Here is a 12,493-nt window from a genome sequence, read left to right on the forward strand (position 1 = left end):
AGGCAAGGCACCAAGGAGGAGGGTAGAAGGCTGAGGCAGGTCATGTGCTGCATGATAATAAGGTGCATTTGCAGGGCCGGTGCCGCATCTTGTGGGGGAGAAAGAATCTGGGGACACTTTGGGGCTGCACCGGGTCTATATTCGCTTAATGGCAACAAGGTAATCAAGCATGTATCCGTAGGTAATTAAGTAGGCATGTGATAGTCTCCATTGCCGATTGGCTTCAAGCTAAGCTTTCCATCGAGCAACGGCCCAAGCCCATCTCTTCCCTCCGTCCCCCCCTTCTCCTCCCTTCTTCTCTTCCCTTGCCCAAAACCCCCAACCCTCTCTCTCTCTCCGTTCGCTTCCACACCCACCACCCATCTGACCTCTTCACAACCTACCCAACCCACCCAGCCACCATGTCCAAGGTCTTTGCGACCAGCGACGTTGCGTCGCACAACAAGCCCGACGACCTGTACATTATTGTCGATGGCGACGTCTACGACCTGACCAAGTTCCAGGACGACCATCCCGGTACCAACCTTCCCCTGGAGTCTCCCGGCCTTGACGCAAGTGACTGACGGCGCAACCATGCAGGCGGCAAAAAGATCCTCCAGCGCGTGGCCGGCAAGGACGCGTCCAAGCAGTTTTGGAAATACCACAACGAGGGCATCCTCAAAAAGTACCAGGCCAAGCTCCAGGTCGGCTCGCTCGACTCCAAGCCCAAGCCCAAGCCCAAGGCCGAGCACAGCCCCGCGCCCGCCAAGGCTCCCGCCGCCCCCAAGAAGCAGGCGACGTCGAGCCACGACGACGACTCGGAGCCCCTCGAGCCCTTTGGCCACCAGATTCCCTTTGCCGACCCTGCCTGGTACCAGAGCGTAAGTGGCCTCTCTTCTCTCGTTGCGCCGTGGCTGAACCCCCGACCAGTACCACTCTCCCTACTTTGATGAGACGCACGCTGCCCTGCGCGCCGAGGTGCGCGAGTGGGTGGAAACCGAAATCGAGCCCAATGTGACCGAGTGGGACGAGGCCAAGCGCGTGCCCGAGGAAATCTACAAGGAAATGGGCCGCCGCGGATACCTGGCCGGCCTGCTGGGCATCAAGTTCCCGACCCAGTACGCGGCCGCCGTCAAGTCGGTGCCGCCCGAGAAGTGGGATCTGTTCCACGAGATGCTGCTGACGGACGAGCTGTCGCGCACCGGCTCGGGCGGCTTCGTCTGGAACATCATTGGCGGCTTCGGCATCGGCTGCCCGCCCGTCATGAAGTTTGGCAGCCAGGCCCTCAAGGACCGCATCATGCCGGGCATCCTCAGCGGCGACAAGCGCATCTGCCTGGCCATTACCGAGCCCGACGCCGGCAGCGACGTGGCCAACCTGACGTGCGAGGCGCGCCTGAGCGACGACGGCAAGCACTTCATCGTCAACGGCGAGAAGAAGTGGATCACAAACGGCATCTGGTGCGACTACTTCACCACGGCCGTGCGCACCGGCGGGCCCGGCATGAACGGCGTCAGCCTGCTCCTCATTGAGCGCGGCGAGGGCGTCAGCACCCGTCGCATGGACTGCCAGGGCGTGTGGTCGTCGGGCACCACGTACATTACCTTTGAGGATGTCAAGGTGCCCGTGGATAATCTGCTGGGCAAGAAGAACCAGGGCTTCCGAGGTACGGCTCTCCCGGGGACGTGGGGCATATCGTGGGCTGACATTCTTTTCCCAGTCATCATGACAAACTTCAACCACGAGCGCATGGGCATCATCATCCAGTCGCTCCGCTTCTCGCGCGTCTGCTACGAAGAGTCGGTCAAGTACGCCAACAAGCGGCGCACCTTTGACAAGAAGCTCATCGAGCACCCCGTTATCCGCATGAAGCTGGCGCACATGGCGCGGCAGATTGAGGCGTCGTACAACTGGCTCGAGAACCTGGTGTACCAGTGCAAGAAGATGGGCGAGACCGAGGCCATGCTGCGACTGGGCGGACCCATTGCCAGCCTCAAGGCGCAGTCGACGTTGACGTTTGAGTTCTGCGCGCGCGAGGCCAGCCAGATCTTTGGCGGGCTGAGCTACTCGCGCGGCGGCCAGGGCGGCAAGGTGGAGAGGCTGTACCGCGACGTCAGGGCGTACGCCATCCCCGGCGGCAGCGAGGAGATTATGCTGGACCTGAGCATGAGGCAGAGCCTGAGGGTGGCCAAGGCCATGGGCATGAAGCTATAGGCCGCAAGTTGGAGTGGCGTGTGCCGTCTTTGGATAAACATGAAGATGGGTCTTGTATTTTGTCTTGTTTTCCTTTTGGGAGACTCTCTGGTAGACGGTTCCGCGGCAATAGAGGCCGAGGCAGACTCTCGACTCTCGAGGAGAGATGTAAGAATGGGACTCGATCGTTGGCTTTGGCACCCGGTTGAAGCATGTTGATTATGGCCTGCACACTGCTTGGGCTCCAAAGTCGACAATGGTGAGAAGAGGCAAGCAGCCATGGCAGCCATGATGCTGCAATGCAACGCAGTGGACGGTACCTGAACAGCGGCAGGAGGAGGAGGAGCCCCCTTGGGTCACGTGCCCTGGCCAAGAGCAAGCACACATCGCGTTGCTCGGCCCGCCTTGAACTGGAACTTCGCCCAATTCATCCATCAAATCCCTTCCCCTCCGGCGCAGAAAAACCACCACGATCCAAACAAACCTCCTCTCCCGCGAACCCTCGAGGCCTTTTGTGCCACGCCCAGCAGTTACGTCCCCTCGAAGCTCCCCAACGGCGGGCCACTACCTCGCCGATTAGCTCCGCCGCCTCCGCCCAGTAAAAAACCAAAAGCAGCGGCTCCTTGGACCCGTCGTTTGACCGGTCGAGGACAGGCAAAGCGAATAGCCTCGTGGCTCTCACTGTCTGCGCACGGGCAGACGAGGCACAAACAATGTCGGAACAGCTGGCAGATCAGCTGAGAAGCACGCAGCTCAGGTCCGTGGCAGCCGTGTCGGCTCCCCGTAGCTCTCTGCTTGCTGACGCACGTCGTAGCGAAGGAGCTCAGAACGACGACTGGAAGCGGAGCCTCAAACTTCCCGCAAAGGACAACCGGCATCAAACAGAAGTACGTGCTCTCCGGTTGTTCCTTTCGCTGCTTCATCCCCACTATCTGATCTGCACCAGCGACTGACGCAAACCACCTGCAGGATGTTACCAAAACAAAAGGCCTCGAGTTCGAAAACTTTGCGCTCAAGCGAGACTTGCTCATGGGCATCTTCGAAGCCGGTTTCGAGAAGCCATCGCCCATCCAAGAAGAGGCCATCCCCGTCGCCTTGACTGGCCGCGACATCCTGGCAAGAGCAAAGAACGGCACCGGCAAGACTGCCGCCTTCGTCATCCCCATCCTCGAGCGCATTAACCCCAAGGTTTCCAAGATTCAATGCCTCATCCTCGTCCCCACGCGCGAGCTCGCCATGCAGACGTCACAAGTCTGCAAGACTCTGGGCAAGCACCTCGGCGTCAACATCATGGTCACCACAGGCGGCACTGGCCTGCGCGACGACATCATGCGGCTCCAGGAGCCCGTCCACATTGTCGTCGGAACCCCCGGCAGAATCCTCGACCTGGCAGGCAAGAACGTCGCCGACCTGAGCGAGTGCCCCATGTTTATCATGGACGAAGCTGACAAGCTTCTGTCCGTCGAATTCACCCCCGTCATCGAGCAGCTGCTGCAGTTCCATCCCAAGGACCGCCAGGTGATGCTCTTCTCCGCCACCTTCCCCGTCTCCGTAAAAGACTTCTCCGACCGCAACATGACAAGCCCCTACGAAATCAACCTCATGGATGAGCTCACCCTGCGGGGCATCACGCAATACTACGCCTTTGTCGAGGAAAAGCAAAAGGTCCACTGCCTCAACACCCTCTTCTCCAAGCTCCAGATCAACCAATCCATCATCTTCTGCAACTCGACCAACCGCGTCGAGCTGCTCGCCAAGAAAATCACCGAGCTGGGCTACTCGTGCTTCTACAGCCACGCCCGCATGGCCCAGCAGGCCCGCAACCGCGTCTTCCACGACTTCCGCAACGGTGTGTGCCGAAACCTCGTCTGCTCTGATCTCCTTACCCGCGGCATTGACATCCAGGCCGTCAATGTCGTCATCAACTTTGACTTTCCCAAGAACGCCGAAACCTACCTCCACCGAATTGGCCGGTCCGGACGCTACGGCCACCTTGGTCTCGCCATCAACCTCATCAACTGGGACGACCGCTTCAATCTCTACAACATTGAGCGGGATCTCGGAACCGAAATCCAGCCCATCCCCCCAAGCATCGACAAGAGCCTCTATGTCTATGAAAATCCCGACTCCATCCCCCGCCCCATCTCCAGTCTCCCCAAGAATGCGCAGCCGGGCACCCAAGCCATGCCTCAACAGGCCCTCCACCAAGGCCAGCCTCAGAGCAACTGGCAAAGCCAGAACGGCCAGCATAACGGCTACCCCAGCGGACGTGGACGGGGCCGAGGCCGCGGCGGCTTCCGCGGTCGTGGCGGCGGCGGTCGTGGCCGAGGCCCGCCCCGCGATCCGCAGTCCTAACCTTGTCGTCTCGCTCGAGACCTCGGGTAAGCGGCGGTGCAGGTGAGGACGGACGGCGTTTTGGAGCTCAACATGGATTATTTTTATCGCCAGCACAGGGACTGATGTTGATTTTAATGTTGGATGTACATTATTCGCCCATTTTGGCGAATCGGCGGGGCGGCGAATCGGACTCGAATACTCACGGACGATGACCACACGCCGCCCCTCGCTCCCTCCTGGTCCCGGAAGCGGACCATTTCCCTCGGGTCCCAGGATGGGATCATTCACTCATCGACAGGCGAGAGGACACGACAGGACTCTGTCTTGGAGGACAGTCTCGCCTACCTTTTTTCTTCCTACTTCTATCTTACCCCGAGTTGCATTGGCGCAGAAGGCTGTCACTTGTAACATACCCTCGTTGGCGCTGGATCGGCGTCCGAGCCCGCTCTAAGCAAAATCCTAATGCGATGAAAGGATAGAGAGGGAGTCGAGAGGATGCGCAGACTCCGAGCGGGAGGAAGCGGATGGGGAACGGCTACTCGTTATGACAGCGGCGGTTGCACTACAAGGAGGGGCGTTGGCGTGGCTTTTGCATGGAGTGATCTACGGGACGAGGTGCGGCGCAAAAGGCTCGACCAGGCTCGTTTTTCTGCATGCTCCTCGCCCGCAAGGGGGGCCTTGGCAAAGGGTGTTGGGAACAGACCAGACGATTGCCTTGCAATGGGCGGGTTCGACGATACCACTCACGATACGACTACGTTGGACGAATGGGCCAGTGGGGCCGAAGTGTTGCGGAGGATGCCTCTTGCACCCATCGAAGATGCTTGGGAGTCGACTTTTGCTCCCTAGCCGCGGCTGGCCGGACTCGCCAGGGCCCTGCCAAGAAGCGTCGACGTTTGGGCACCTCGCGTGCTTTCCTATGAAACATTACCCATTTCTTGGGCGAGTAACACGTCGACGTCAAACTTTTGGTGTTTGCGGCTGGCAGGTTTGAAAGGGCAGAGAGGCATCGCTATGAAGAAGAAAAAACCGAAAAAAAACTTTTGAGACGGACGCTGGACGGGGTCGGATAACTTTCGGACTGGCTGGGGACTCTGGCTCTGGGCTGGGGCATGGGGGCATATCTCCCGTGTTTTTGTCGGGCTTTGAGCATCTAGAGCTAGTGAGGTAGACGGCCTTGTCTGAGCAATCAATTCTGTCTCATCTTGATGTGTCCACTTGCGTGCTTGATGCTGTGGGTTGCGGAGCGCTGGAAACACGTCGAGTAATATCCAGAGAGAAGCTGACGAGCGAAGCCGAGATGGTCAGCAAGGAGAAGTAGAAGAGCTATCACCGATGTCGGTACGAGAATGCAGGCCATGCTACTGTATCCGTGGCATCAAGAGCGGGGGCTCCCGACTGGTCAGGGTGGGAAGAGTCGGCGACGTGAGAAGGGCGAGGTTGGATACAAACCAGGTACCAAGCCCAGAAAGATTCTTTCGGGCGGTGCGTGGTTGGGAGACTGGCGCGGCCGCCGTCGACTCGAGGACCAGGGCTTCTACGACCAGACACAGTTTACGGGATGATTTTATCGGGATCTGGCACAAAGAGCGGTGGAGGGGTTGAAGAGATGGGTATCCTTTGTTTCGAGAAATCTAGAATGCTATGCAACGGCAATGGCGAAAAGGTGGGCGCTGTGGCCAGAAGCGGCGCCAACCAGCCAAACGTATAATACAATGCCACGAAGCAAGACAGACCTCCCATGGCAGAGCGCAAAAGGGGCGTGCGAGAAATGGGCCGCCGAGGCACTCACTGCGGCGGGCGGAGCTGCTCGACTACTACAGCCTTTGCAGTGGTCTTTTCCTGGCCCCACTCGAGGACGATGCGGCGCAGCTCAAAGACGACCTCGACGGCGATGAGGAGGATGATGATGAGCTCGAGGCGGGTGCCGTGCTGCTCGCTCGACATTTCGCGCAGGACCGTGGCAATCTCCTGGGCGTAGTCCATCTTCTGGTTGAGGGTGCGGATGCGGACGTTGACGTCGAGGGCGCGGCCGACCTGGTCGTAGTAGCCCTCGAGGCCGAGCTCGGCGCGGCTGTCCCAGAAGATGTCGGGCAGGGAGTCGGTGAGCTCCGAGTAGTGGTTGAGGCGGGCGCGGAGGCTGAGCAGCTCGCCCGTCTTCTGCAGGATGAAGCGGCGGCCGAGGGGCACGCCGGCGCCGCGGGAGAGGAGGTCGGGGATGTTCCTGGTGCTTTCAAAGTACGACGTCAGCGCACTCTCGAGCACGGCCAGCTTTGTGCTGCGCGCCAGGCCCGAGGAAAAGGCAATCTTTGCGAGCGTCGTGTCGAGCGTGTCGCCCTCCTTGTGCTCCCTGCGCGTGCCGAGTACGACGAGGTCGCCCTTCATGGTGCTCTCAGCCTTGTTGGTATCGACGACGAAGTCGAGGTCCTCGACCTCTCGCAGCTGCGGCGGGTGGGCGTCCTCGGCGGCGCGCAGCAGCTGCTTGGTGACCACGTCCGGCGGCAGCGACCAGGTGACGATGGTGCCCGAGGGGAAGACGAAGATGTCGCCGCCGTTGACACCCTTTGCGTGCACCACCTCGCCGGCGTCGAAGCCGGTACGGTCGGGGTCGATGGCGAAGCCGTGCGACGCCAGGATCTCGAGCACCATGGGCATGTTGAACGACTCGGCCACGCAGGCGGCGCTCATGGTGGTCGAGGGGTCCAGCTCCGAGCCCTCGGGCGACGGGGGCTGGGGCTTGTGGGCAGCGGCGGCGGCGGCGTCGCGCTTGGGCTGCTGGGCGATGATGGCGACGCGGCGCAACGAGTTCTTGGCCGTCGTGGCGCGCGGGGGCTTCCTCTTTGCGGGGGCGGGGGCGGCGGCCGTTGACGTGGACGCATGCTCGGCGGCGAGGGCGGATTCAGACGGGGGCGGCGAGAGCGGCGGTTTGGACTCGTCAGCCGGGTTTCTGGAGAGAAAGGGGTTCGAGGTGAAGAAGTAGCGCTTCCGCGGCAGGCCGGCGGGCGCGGTGAGGTGGAGGCATCGCCGCGGCCGGGGGCTGGTGACGACTTGTCGCGAGACGTTGACGAGGCCGATCCTCTGCGGGACAGCCCTCATGACGAGCCGTCGGTCTCGGCCACCATGTGCATGTGTCGGAAGCTGTGGATTCGTCGTCTGTCGATTGGAGGTCGGTCGACATTGCACTTGAAATCCGGTGCAGAAAAAAAGGTGTGGCGCACGTTGAGCAACGCAAGGGCCTCTTACCCGTTATCTAATCGGCATGTGATGCTGCACGTGAGTGCCCCGCAGCGGGATGCCCCGGCCGAATGGAGAACGGCAGGCGGTACGGAGGAGGCGTGAAAATTACATGCACGTTTTCCGTATATAATACTTGCCTTGCGCAGCTTCAAGGCACTGGACAGGGAGTACCAGTACTTCGATCCCCACTGAAAGCGCCCAGAAAGAAAGACCACCGTTGATACCGTCACTGGCTCCGCCTCGATCTGGTTTGCCCACCATCCAGGCTCTATCGTCTGCCACCTCCTATTTATATAGCGGGGACTCTTGCCTCTGCCGATCTCGCTTCTTCATCTCTTGCTCTCTCTCCTCCTGACCCCCCCCCACCCCTTCTGACTTCGGCTTCCCTCCTCACCAGCCCAGCTACTCGCTCACCATGGATCTCAACTCCAAGTACGACGACTACGACTTCCCGCACACGGCGGCCGAGGCCCAGGATGGCCACGCCGGCCACCTCAAGGAGCAGCAGATTGCTCAGGTCCACCAGCTCAGGATGATGCTCGAGGCCGAGGGGTACACGGATCGCCTGGACACGCTGACCATGGTACCTCCGCCCCTCCAACTCAATGGAGAGGATTCTCCGGAGGACCGACTAACTCTGCATCTCACAGCTGCGGTTCCTGCGAGCGCGCAAGTTTGACGTTTCCCTGGCCAAGCAAATGTGAGCAGACAGACGTGGAATCCCCCGGCGCGAGGTTCCGGACGTTGACAGGCCCGCCTCCCAGGTTCGTCGACTGCGAGAAGTGGCGAAAGGACACCAAGCTTGACGAGACGGTGCCCATCTGGGACTACCCCGAGAAGACCGAGGTGGCCAAGTACTACAAGCAGTTCTACCACAAGACGGACAAGGTGAGAAATGGTTGTGGCCCCAGAGACAGCCATGCTCTCTGCTGACACTTGTCCTTTCCGCTCAGGATGGACGCCCCATCTACATCGAGACGCTCGGCGGTATCGACCTGAACGCCATGTACAAGATCACTACGGCCGAGCGCATGCTCACCAACCTCGCCGTCGAGTATGAGCGCCTCGCTGACCCGCGTCTCCCCGCCTGCTCGCGCAAGGCCGGCAAGCTCCTCGAGACGTGCTGCACCGTCATGGACCTCAAGGGCGTGACCCTTACCAAGGTGCCCCAGGTCTACTCATATGTCCGCCAGGCATCGGTCATCTCCCAGAACTACTACCCCGAGCGCCTGGGCAAGCTGTACATGATCAACGCCCCGTGGGGCTTCTCCACCGTCTGGAGCGTCGTCAAGGGCTGGCTCGACCCCGTCACCGTCGCCAAGATCAACATCCTCGGCTCCGGCTACCAGAGCGAGCTCCTGAAACAGGTCCCCGCCGAGAGCCTGCCCAAGGCGTTTGGCGGTACCTGCGAGTGCCCCGGGGGCTGCGAGAACAGCGACGCCGGCCCGTGGCACGAGGCCGAGTGGGCCAAGCCCGCCAAGTGGGAGAAGAAGAAGGGAGAGGCGGACGGCAGGACCATTGAGAACAAGGGCTCTGAGATTGAGACCCCTGTGGTGACCACTGGTGTTGCATCGGCCCCTGTGCCGGAGAAGGACGTCGCCAAGGAGACTGCCGCGGCATAGAAGCTGGTATTACAGCCACAACAAGACGTCGGGCGTGAATGGCTTTCACGCGGAGTTGGGAGAGAGAAGCAAAGGGTTTGAGACAATTGGGACAAAAAATAAAAAGCCGACGTGAAAAGAAGGGGAAAGCTCGGCAACAATGGCATTAGAGGGTGGCGCGTACGAAGTAGAGTAGTATGGGAGATTGTATCGAGAGTGAGCGGTATTTCCCCGCCGGCAGACGTACGAAGGTTCCCATGGATGGTTCTCGCCGGCCGTGTTATCAAGACGTGTGCATTCGAGAGTGACGAAGAACATGGTCGCCTAGGCCAACAAAGTATGATGAATCAAGTGCCACGCCCGCCGTGATGGAGCAGCTTGGGCGTGGCTTCAACCAAGCGGATATCATGGAGTTATTTAACCCTGCCTCCCCATTTCCAGACGCCTCAACTCCTTCCTTTGTCCTTACGGGCATCGGAGCGCTTCCCCCGTGAATGTTCCTACAAACGGCGCCTGTCACCTACCTCCCCTCGGTAATGACATATTCCCCCGCGACCCGGGCCCTCTCCATCTTGGCGACAACGGCGGGCATGTCCCTCTTCAACCTCCCGAGGACATCGACGGCGCCGCGAAAGCCGGCCTCGACAGCATGCTGCCTCTCGAGGTCCGGCACGGACAGGGCGGCGGCGGCGGCGGCGGCATCGGCAGCCTCGCGGGCGAGGCGCTGGTCGACGAGGGCGTCGTCGCGGGCGGTGGCGTCGCGGACGCGGGCGGCGTGGTCGGCGGCGGCGGCGGCGGGGACGGCGCGCTTCAGGGCGGCCACCTCCTCGAGCAGCTTCTCCTCGGCGGCGATGAGGTCTGCGACGCGGTGGCGCTTGCGCGCGTCAAAGGGCTCGTAGACGGCTGAGGGGGGTGAGGGGCCGGATGAGGAGGTGGTGGTGCGGAGCTGGTGGTCGGGCACGGCGAGGCCGTTTATGGAGAGGTTTGGGGCGGCGAGGGTGAAGGTCTTGTCAATGTACTGCGAGTGCGCAAGGAAGCAACGTCAGCGACAGGAATCGTCTCCCTCTCTCTCTCTCTTCTTCTCGTCAGGCAGGGGGGTTCCAATGCGATCCCACCTCGTCGACCAGGGCGGCGATTTGGTTGCGCAGCCCATCGTCGTCGTCGCCGTCGCCGCCGTCGACGTGGGGGAAGGCCTCGTCGAGGCGCGCGGCGGCGGCGCGGCGCACGTTGGCGAGCAGGTAGGCCAGGTCGTCGGGGGACTGGAGCTCGATCCTGCGCTGGACCTGCGAGACGATGGACTCGGCGTCCATGGCCGGCGGCGGCGCGTGTGGGACGGCGGTGCTGATCCGCGTGTGTGCGCGCGCGCGCGCGATGGGGCTGTAGTTGCTGTTGTTCGGACAGGCGCGTGTGCCTTTCTGGGGCTTTGGGTGCCCACGGCCCCGGGTCGCCCTGTGCAAGGGGAGTGAGTGAGTGCGCGTTGCGTGGCGGGTGTTGGACGATGGCCGGCTTTGTTGGGTCGGTTGGTTGGTTGGTGGTCCCCCGCGCTGGCACTTGCTGCTTGTTTACTTGGACGGGTTTAGGGTTGCGCGGCAGATGCGGTGGAAGGCGTGCATGGGCTTTCTGCTCGGCAAGCTGTCAACTTGGACAAATGATGCCACCGTCATCGTTCGAACCCTTTGCGTCTCTGGATTTTCGTAAACGAAACGCTGGCTATTCGGTACCCGTAGCTTGGTGGCGAGCAAACCGTCTGATGCTTGATGACGGCCCGCCCTCGTTGACGCTACATATGTACAGTGTCCCAAAGGGAGAAAACACGGTAACTTACCACGCAGGCCAGCTCACCCCATCGCCCAGCCGCCAGCCAGCCCGCAAGCCCGGGCGGCGAGTATCCGCACTGTGGACAAAGCACCTTGACGCCGGCTTCTCGGTCGGGGGGGCCACGGAGTACCGGGACGAGGTACCGCCGGCTCTCGCTCTCTGCACCGCGCGCGCCGCCCGGTGGTGCAGAGTAGGCAGGTACGTACCCGGCATCTCGACGACATTGGCCATTGTTGCCCGGCCTTGCGCGACAATCCTCCTCCAACGCCGTCAGACAGCGCACGCGCGCCTCCCCAAGCTAGGCTGCATGTGCATGTCTTACCCGGCCGTGGGCCAACGTTGCCGGCGACCTAACACATCCATGGAATTATGTTGTACCAGTACGAATAGGGAACCTGAGAAATAATGGCTGATAAAGAAGCCTGTCGGACCGGGTGAAAGTCAGCTTACCTAAGGTTTCTACCAGGTCTACCAACGTGCCCCGTGCCTTGTGCAGAGTCACGTGCCCTGCAGACATGAACAGACCCCAAGATTTCCCTTGCGCATGTGGGGAATCGTCAATCCATAAGCGTCCTGTAGCGCCCACAACCGAAGCGGGGACTGGTCCAGCATGTACCGGTACCACGCCCCAGCTGCTCTCACGGCAGCTCCATGCACTTGAGGTACCTCCCCGGCTGCACTAGCCAACAAGCAGGCTGACACTCGACTCTTGGGCTCGTGAAGGCGTCATGTCATGCAATCTTCAAGGCGCCCTCGCTACCCCTGTTTGTCTCGTCAACGTCATTGGATTATCCTACTTTTCACCTCTCTTCTGCAACGAGTGGCATTCAGGACATCTGATCGTCTCCCTTCACTCTGCTACCGCGTCCGAACCCTACAGATACACGTCTTCAACAAGTCGGCATGGCCATGCTTCAAGTCCATCCTCAGGCAGTCGCATTCTAAAATCAGCGCCAGGCAAGAGAGAAAAAGACCGGGGGAATACGAGACTCCTCGCCCTCAACCGCCGCTTCCAGCCATACAACATGTCATAATCCTACTAACCACCGTATCGTGCGCCTTGCCAACAAAGGCGGCCCAAACCGAGCCTCCTCCAACCCAAGCAGTCCCGTATTAGCCATGTGCAGGCCACTTCTGTGCCGCCGCAACAGTCTTGAGCTTCCGTGCCAAAACTCCCGCCCGTATCAAAAGAAAAAACACCCCTTCGAGTCCAAATTGCCATGACATGTGGAGAGGAGACAACAAAGACAGCCCTGAGCGCCGAGCTTTTCGTGAGAACAACGAGTCTAACTTGCGACTCCGGTTCTTGGGGAACCAAGCCGTCCCCC

General features: G+C 60.8%; 5 protein-coding genes across 5 annotated transcripts; 3 read left to right on the forward strand and 2 right to left on the reverse strand.

Annotated features, from left to right (window-relative positions):
• Nucleotides 1–401: 401 nt before the first annotated feature.
• On the forward strand, nucleotides 402–2,193 carry HRG_05076 (cytochrome b5-like heme/Steroid binding domain-containing protein; the record flags this gene model as incomplete). The annotated part of the gene is made up of 4 exons (XM_044863547.1): nucleotides 402–516; nucleotides 580–860; nucleotides 910–1,645; nucleotides 1,700–2,193. 4 exons carry the CDS (start codon nucleotides 402–404, stop codon nucleotides 2,191–2,193), a joined length of 1,626 nt encoding a protein of 541 aa, XP_044722161.1.
• Nucleotides 2,194–2,885: 692 nt separating this feature from the next.
• On the forward strand, nucleotides 2,886–4,527 carry HRG_05077 (DEAD/DEAH box helicase domain-containing protein; the record flags this gene model as incomplete). The annotated part of the gene is made up of 3 exons (XM_044863548.1): nucleotides 2,886–2,929; nucleotides 2,987–3,059; nucleotides 3,142–4,527. The coding sequence occupies 3 exons, from the start codon at nucleotides 2,886–2,888 to the stop codon at nucleotides 4,525–4,527; spliced, it is 1,503 nt and encodes a 500-aa protein (XP_044722162.1).
• A 1,770-nt stretch (nucleotides 4,528–6,297) lies between these two features.
• Nucleotides 6,298–7,605, reverse strand: HRG_05078 (ACR, yagE family protein; the record flags this gene model as incomplete). Its single annotated transcript, XM_044863549.1, has 1 exon — nucleotides 6,298–7,605. One exon carries the CDS (start codon nucleotides 7,603–7,605, stop codon nucleotides 6,298–6,300), a length of 1,308 nt encoding a protein of 435 aa, XP_044722163.1.
• A 556-nt stretch (nucleotides 7,606–8,161) lies between these two features.
• On the forward strand, nucleotides 8,162–9,368 carry HRG_05079 (CRAL/TRIO domain-containing protein; the record flags this gene model as incomplete). Its single annotated transcript, XM_044863550.1, has 4 exons — nucleotides 8,162–8,329; nucleotides 8,397–8,446; nucleotides 8,511–8,634; nucleotides 8,700–9,368. The coding sequence occupies 4 exons, from the start codon at nucleotides 8,162–8,164 to the stop codon at nucleotides 9,366–9,368; spliced, it is 1,011 nt and encodes a 336-aa protein (XP_044722164.1).
• Nucleotides 9,369–9,867: 499 nt separating this feature from the next.
• HRG_05080 (kinetochore protein mis14 like domain-containing protein) lies at nucleotides 9,868–10,657 on the reverse strand (the record flags this gene model as incomplete). Its single annotated transcript, XM_044863551.1, has 2 exons — nucleotides 9,868–10,365; nucleotides 10,463–10,657. 2 exons carry the CDS (start codon nucleotides 10,655–10,657, stop codon nucleotides 9,868–9,870), a joined length of 693 nt encoding a protein of 230 aa, XP_044722165.1.
• Nucleotides 10,658–12,493: the final 1,836 nt, after the last annotated feature.

This window comes from Hirsutella rhossiliensis (genome assembly GCF_020360975.1).
Source record: "Hirsutella rhossiliensis strain HR02 chromosome Unknown scaffold00004, whole genome shotgun sequence".
NCBI classification, from domain to species: domain Eukaryota; kingdom Fungi; phylum Ascomycota; class Sordariomycetes; order Hypocreales; family Ophiocordycipitaceae; genus Hirsutella; species Hirsutella rhossiliensis.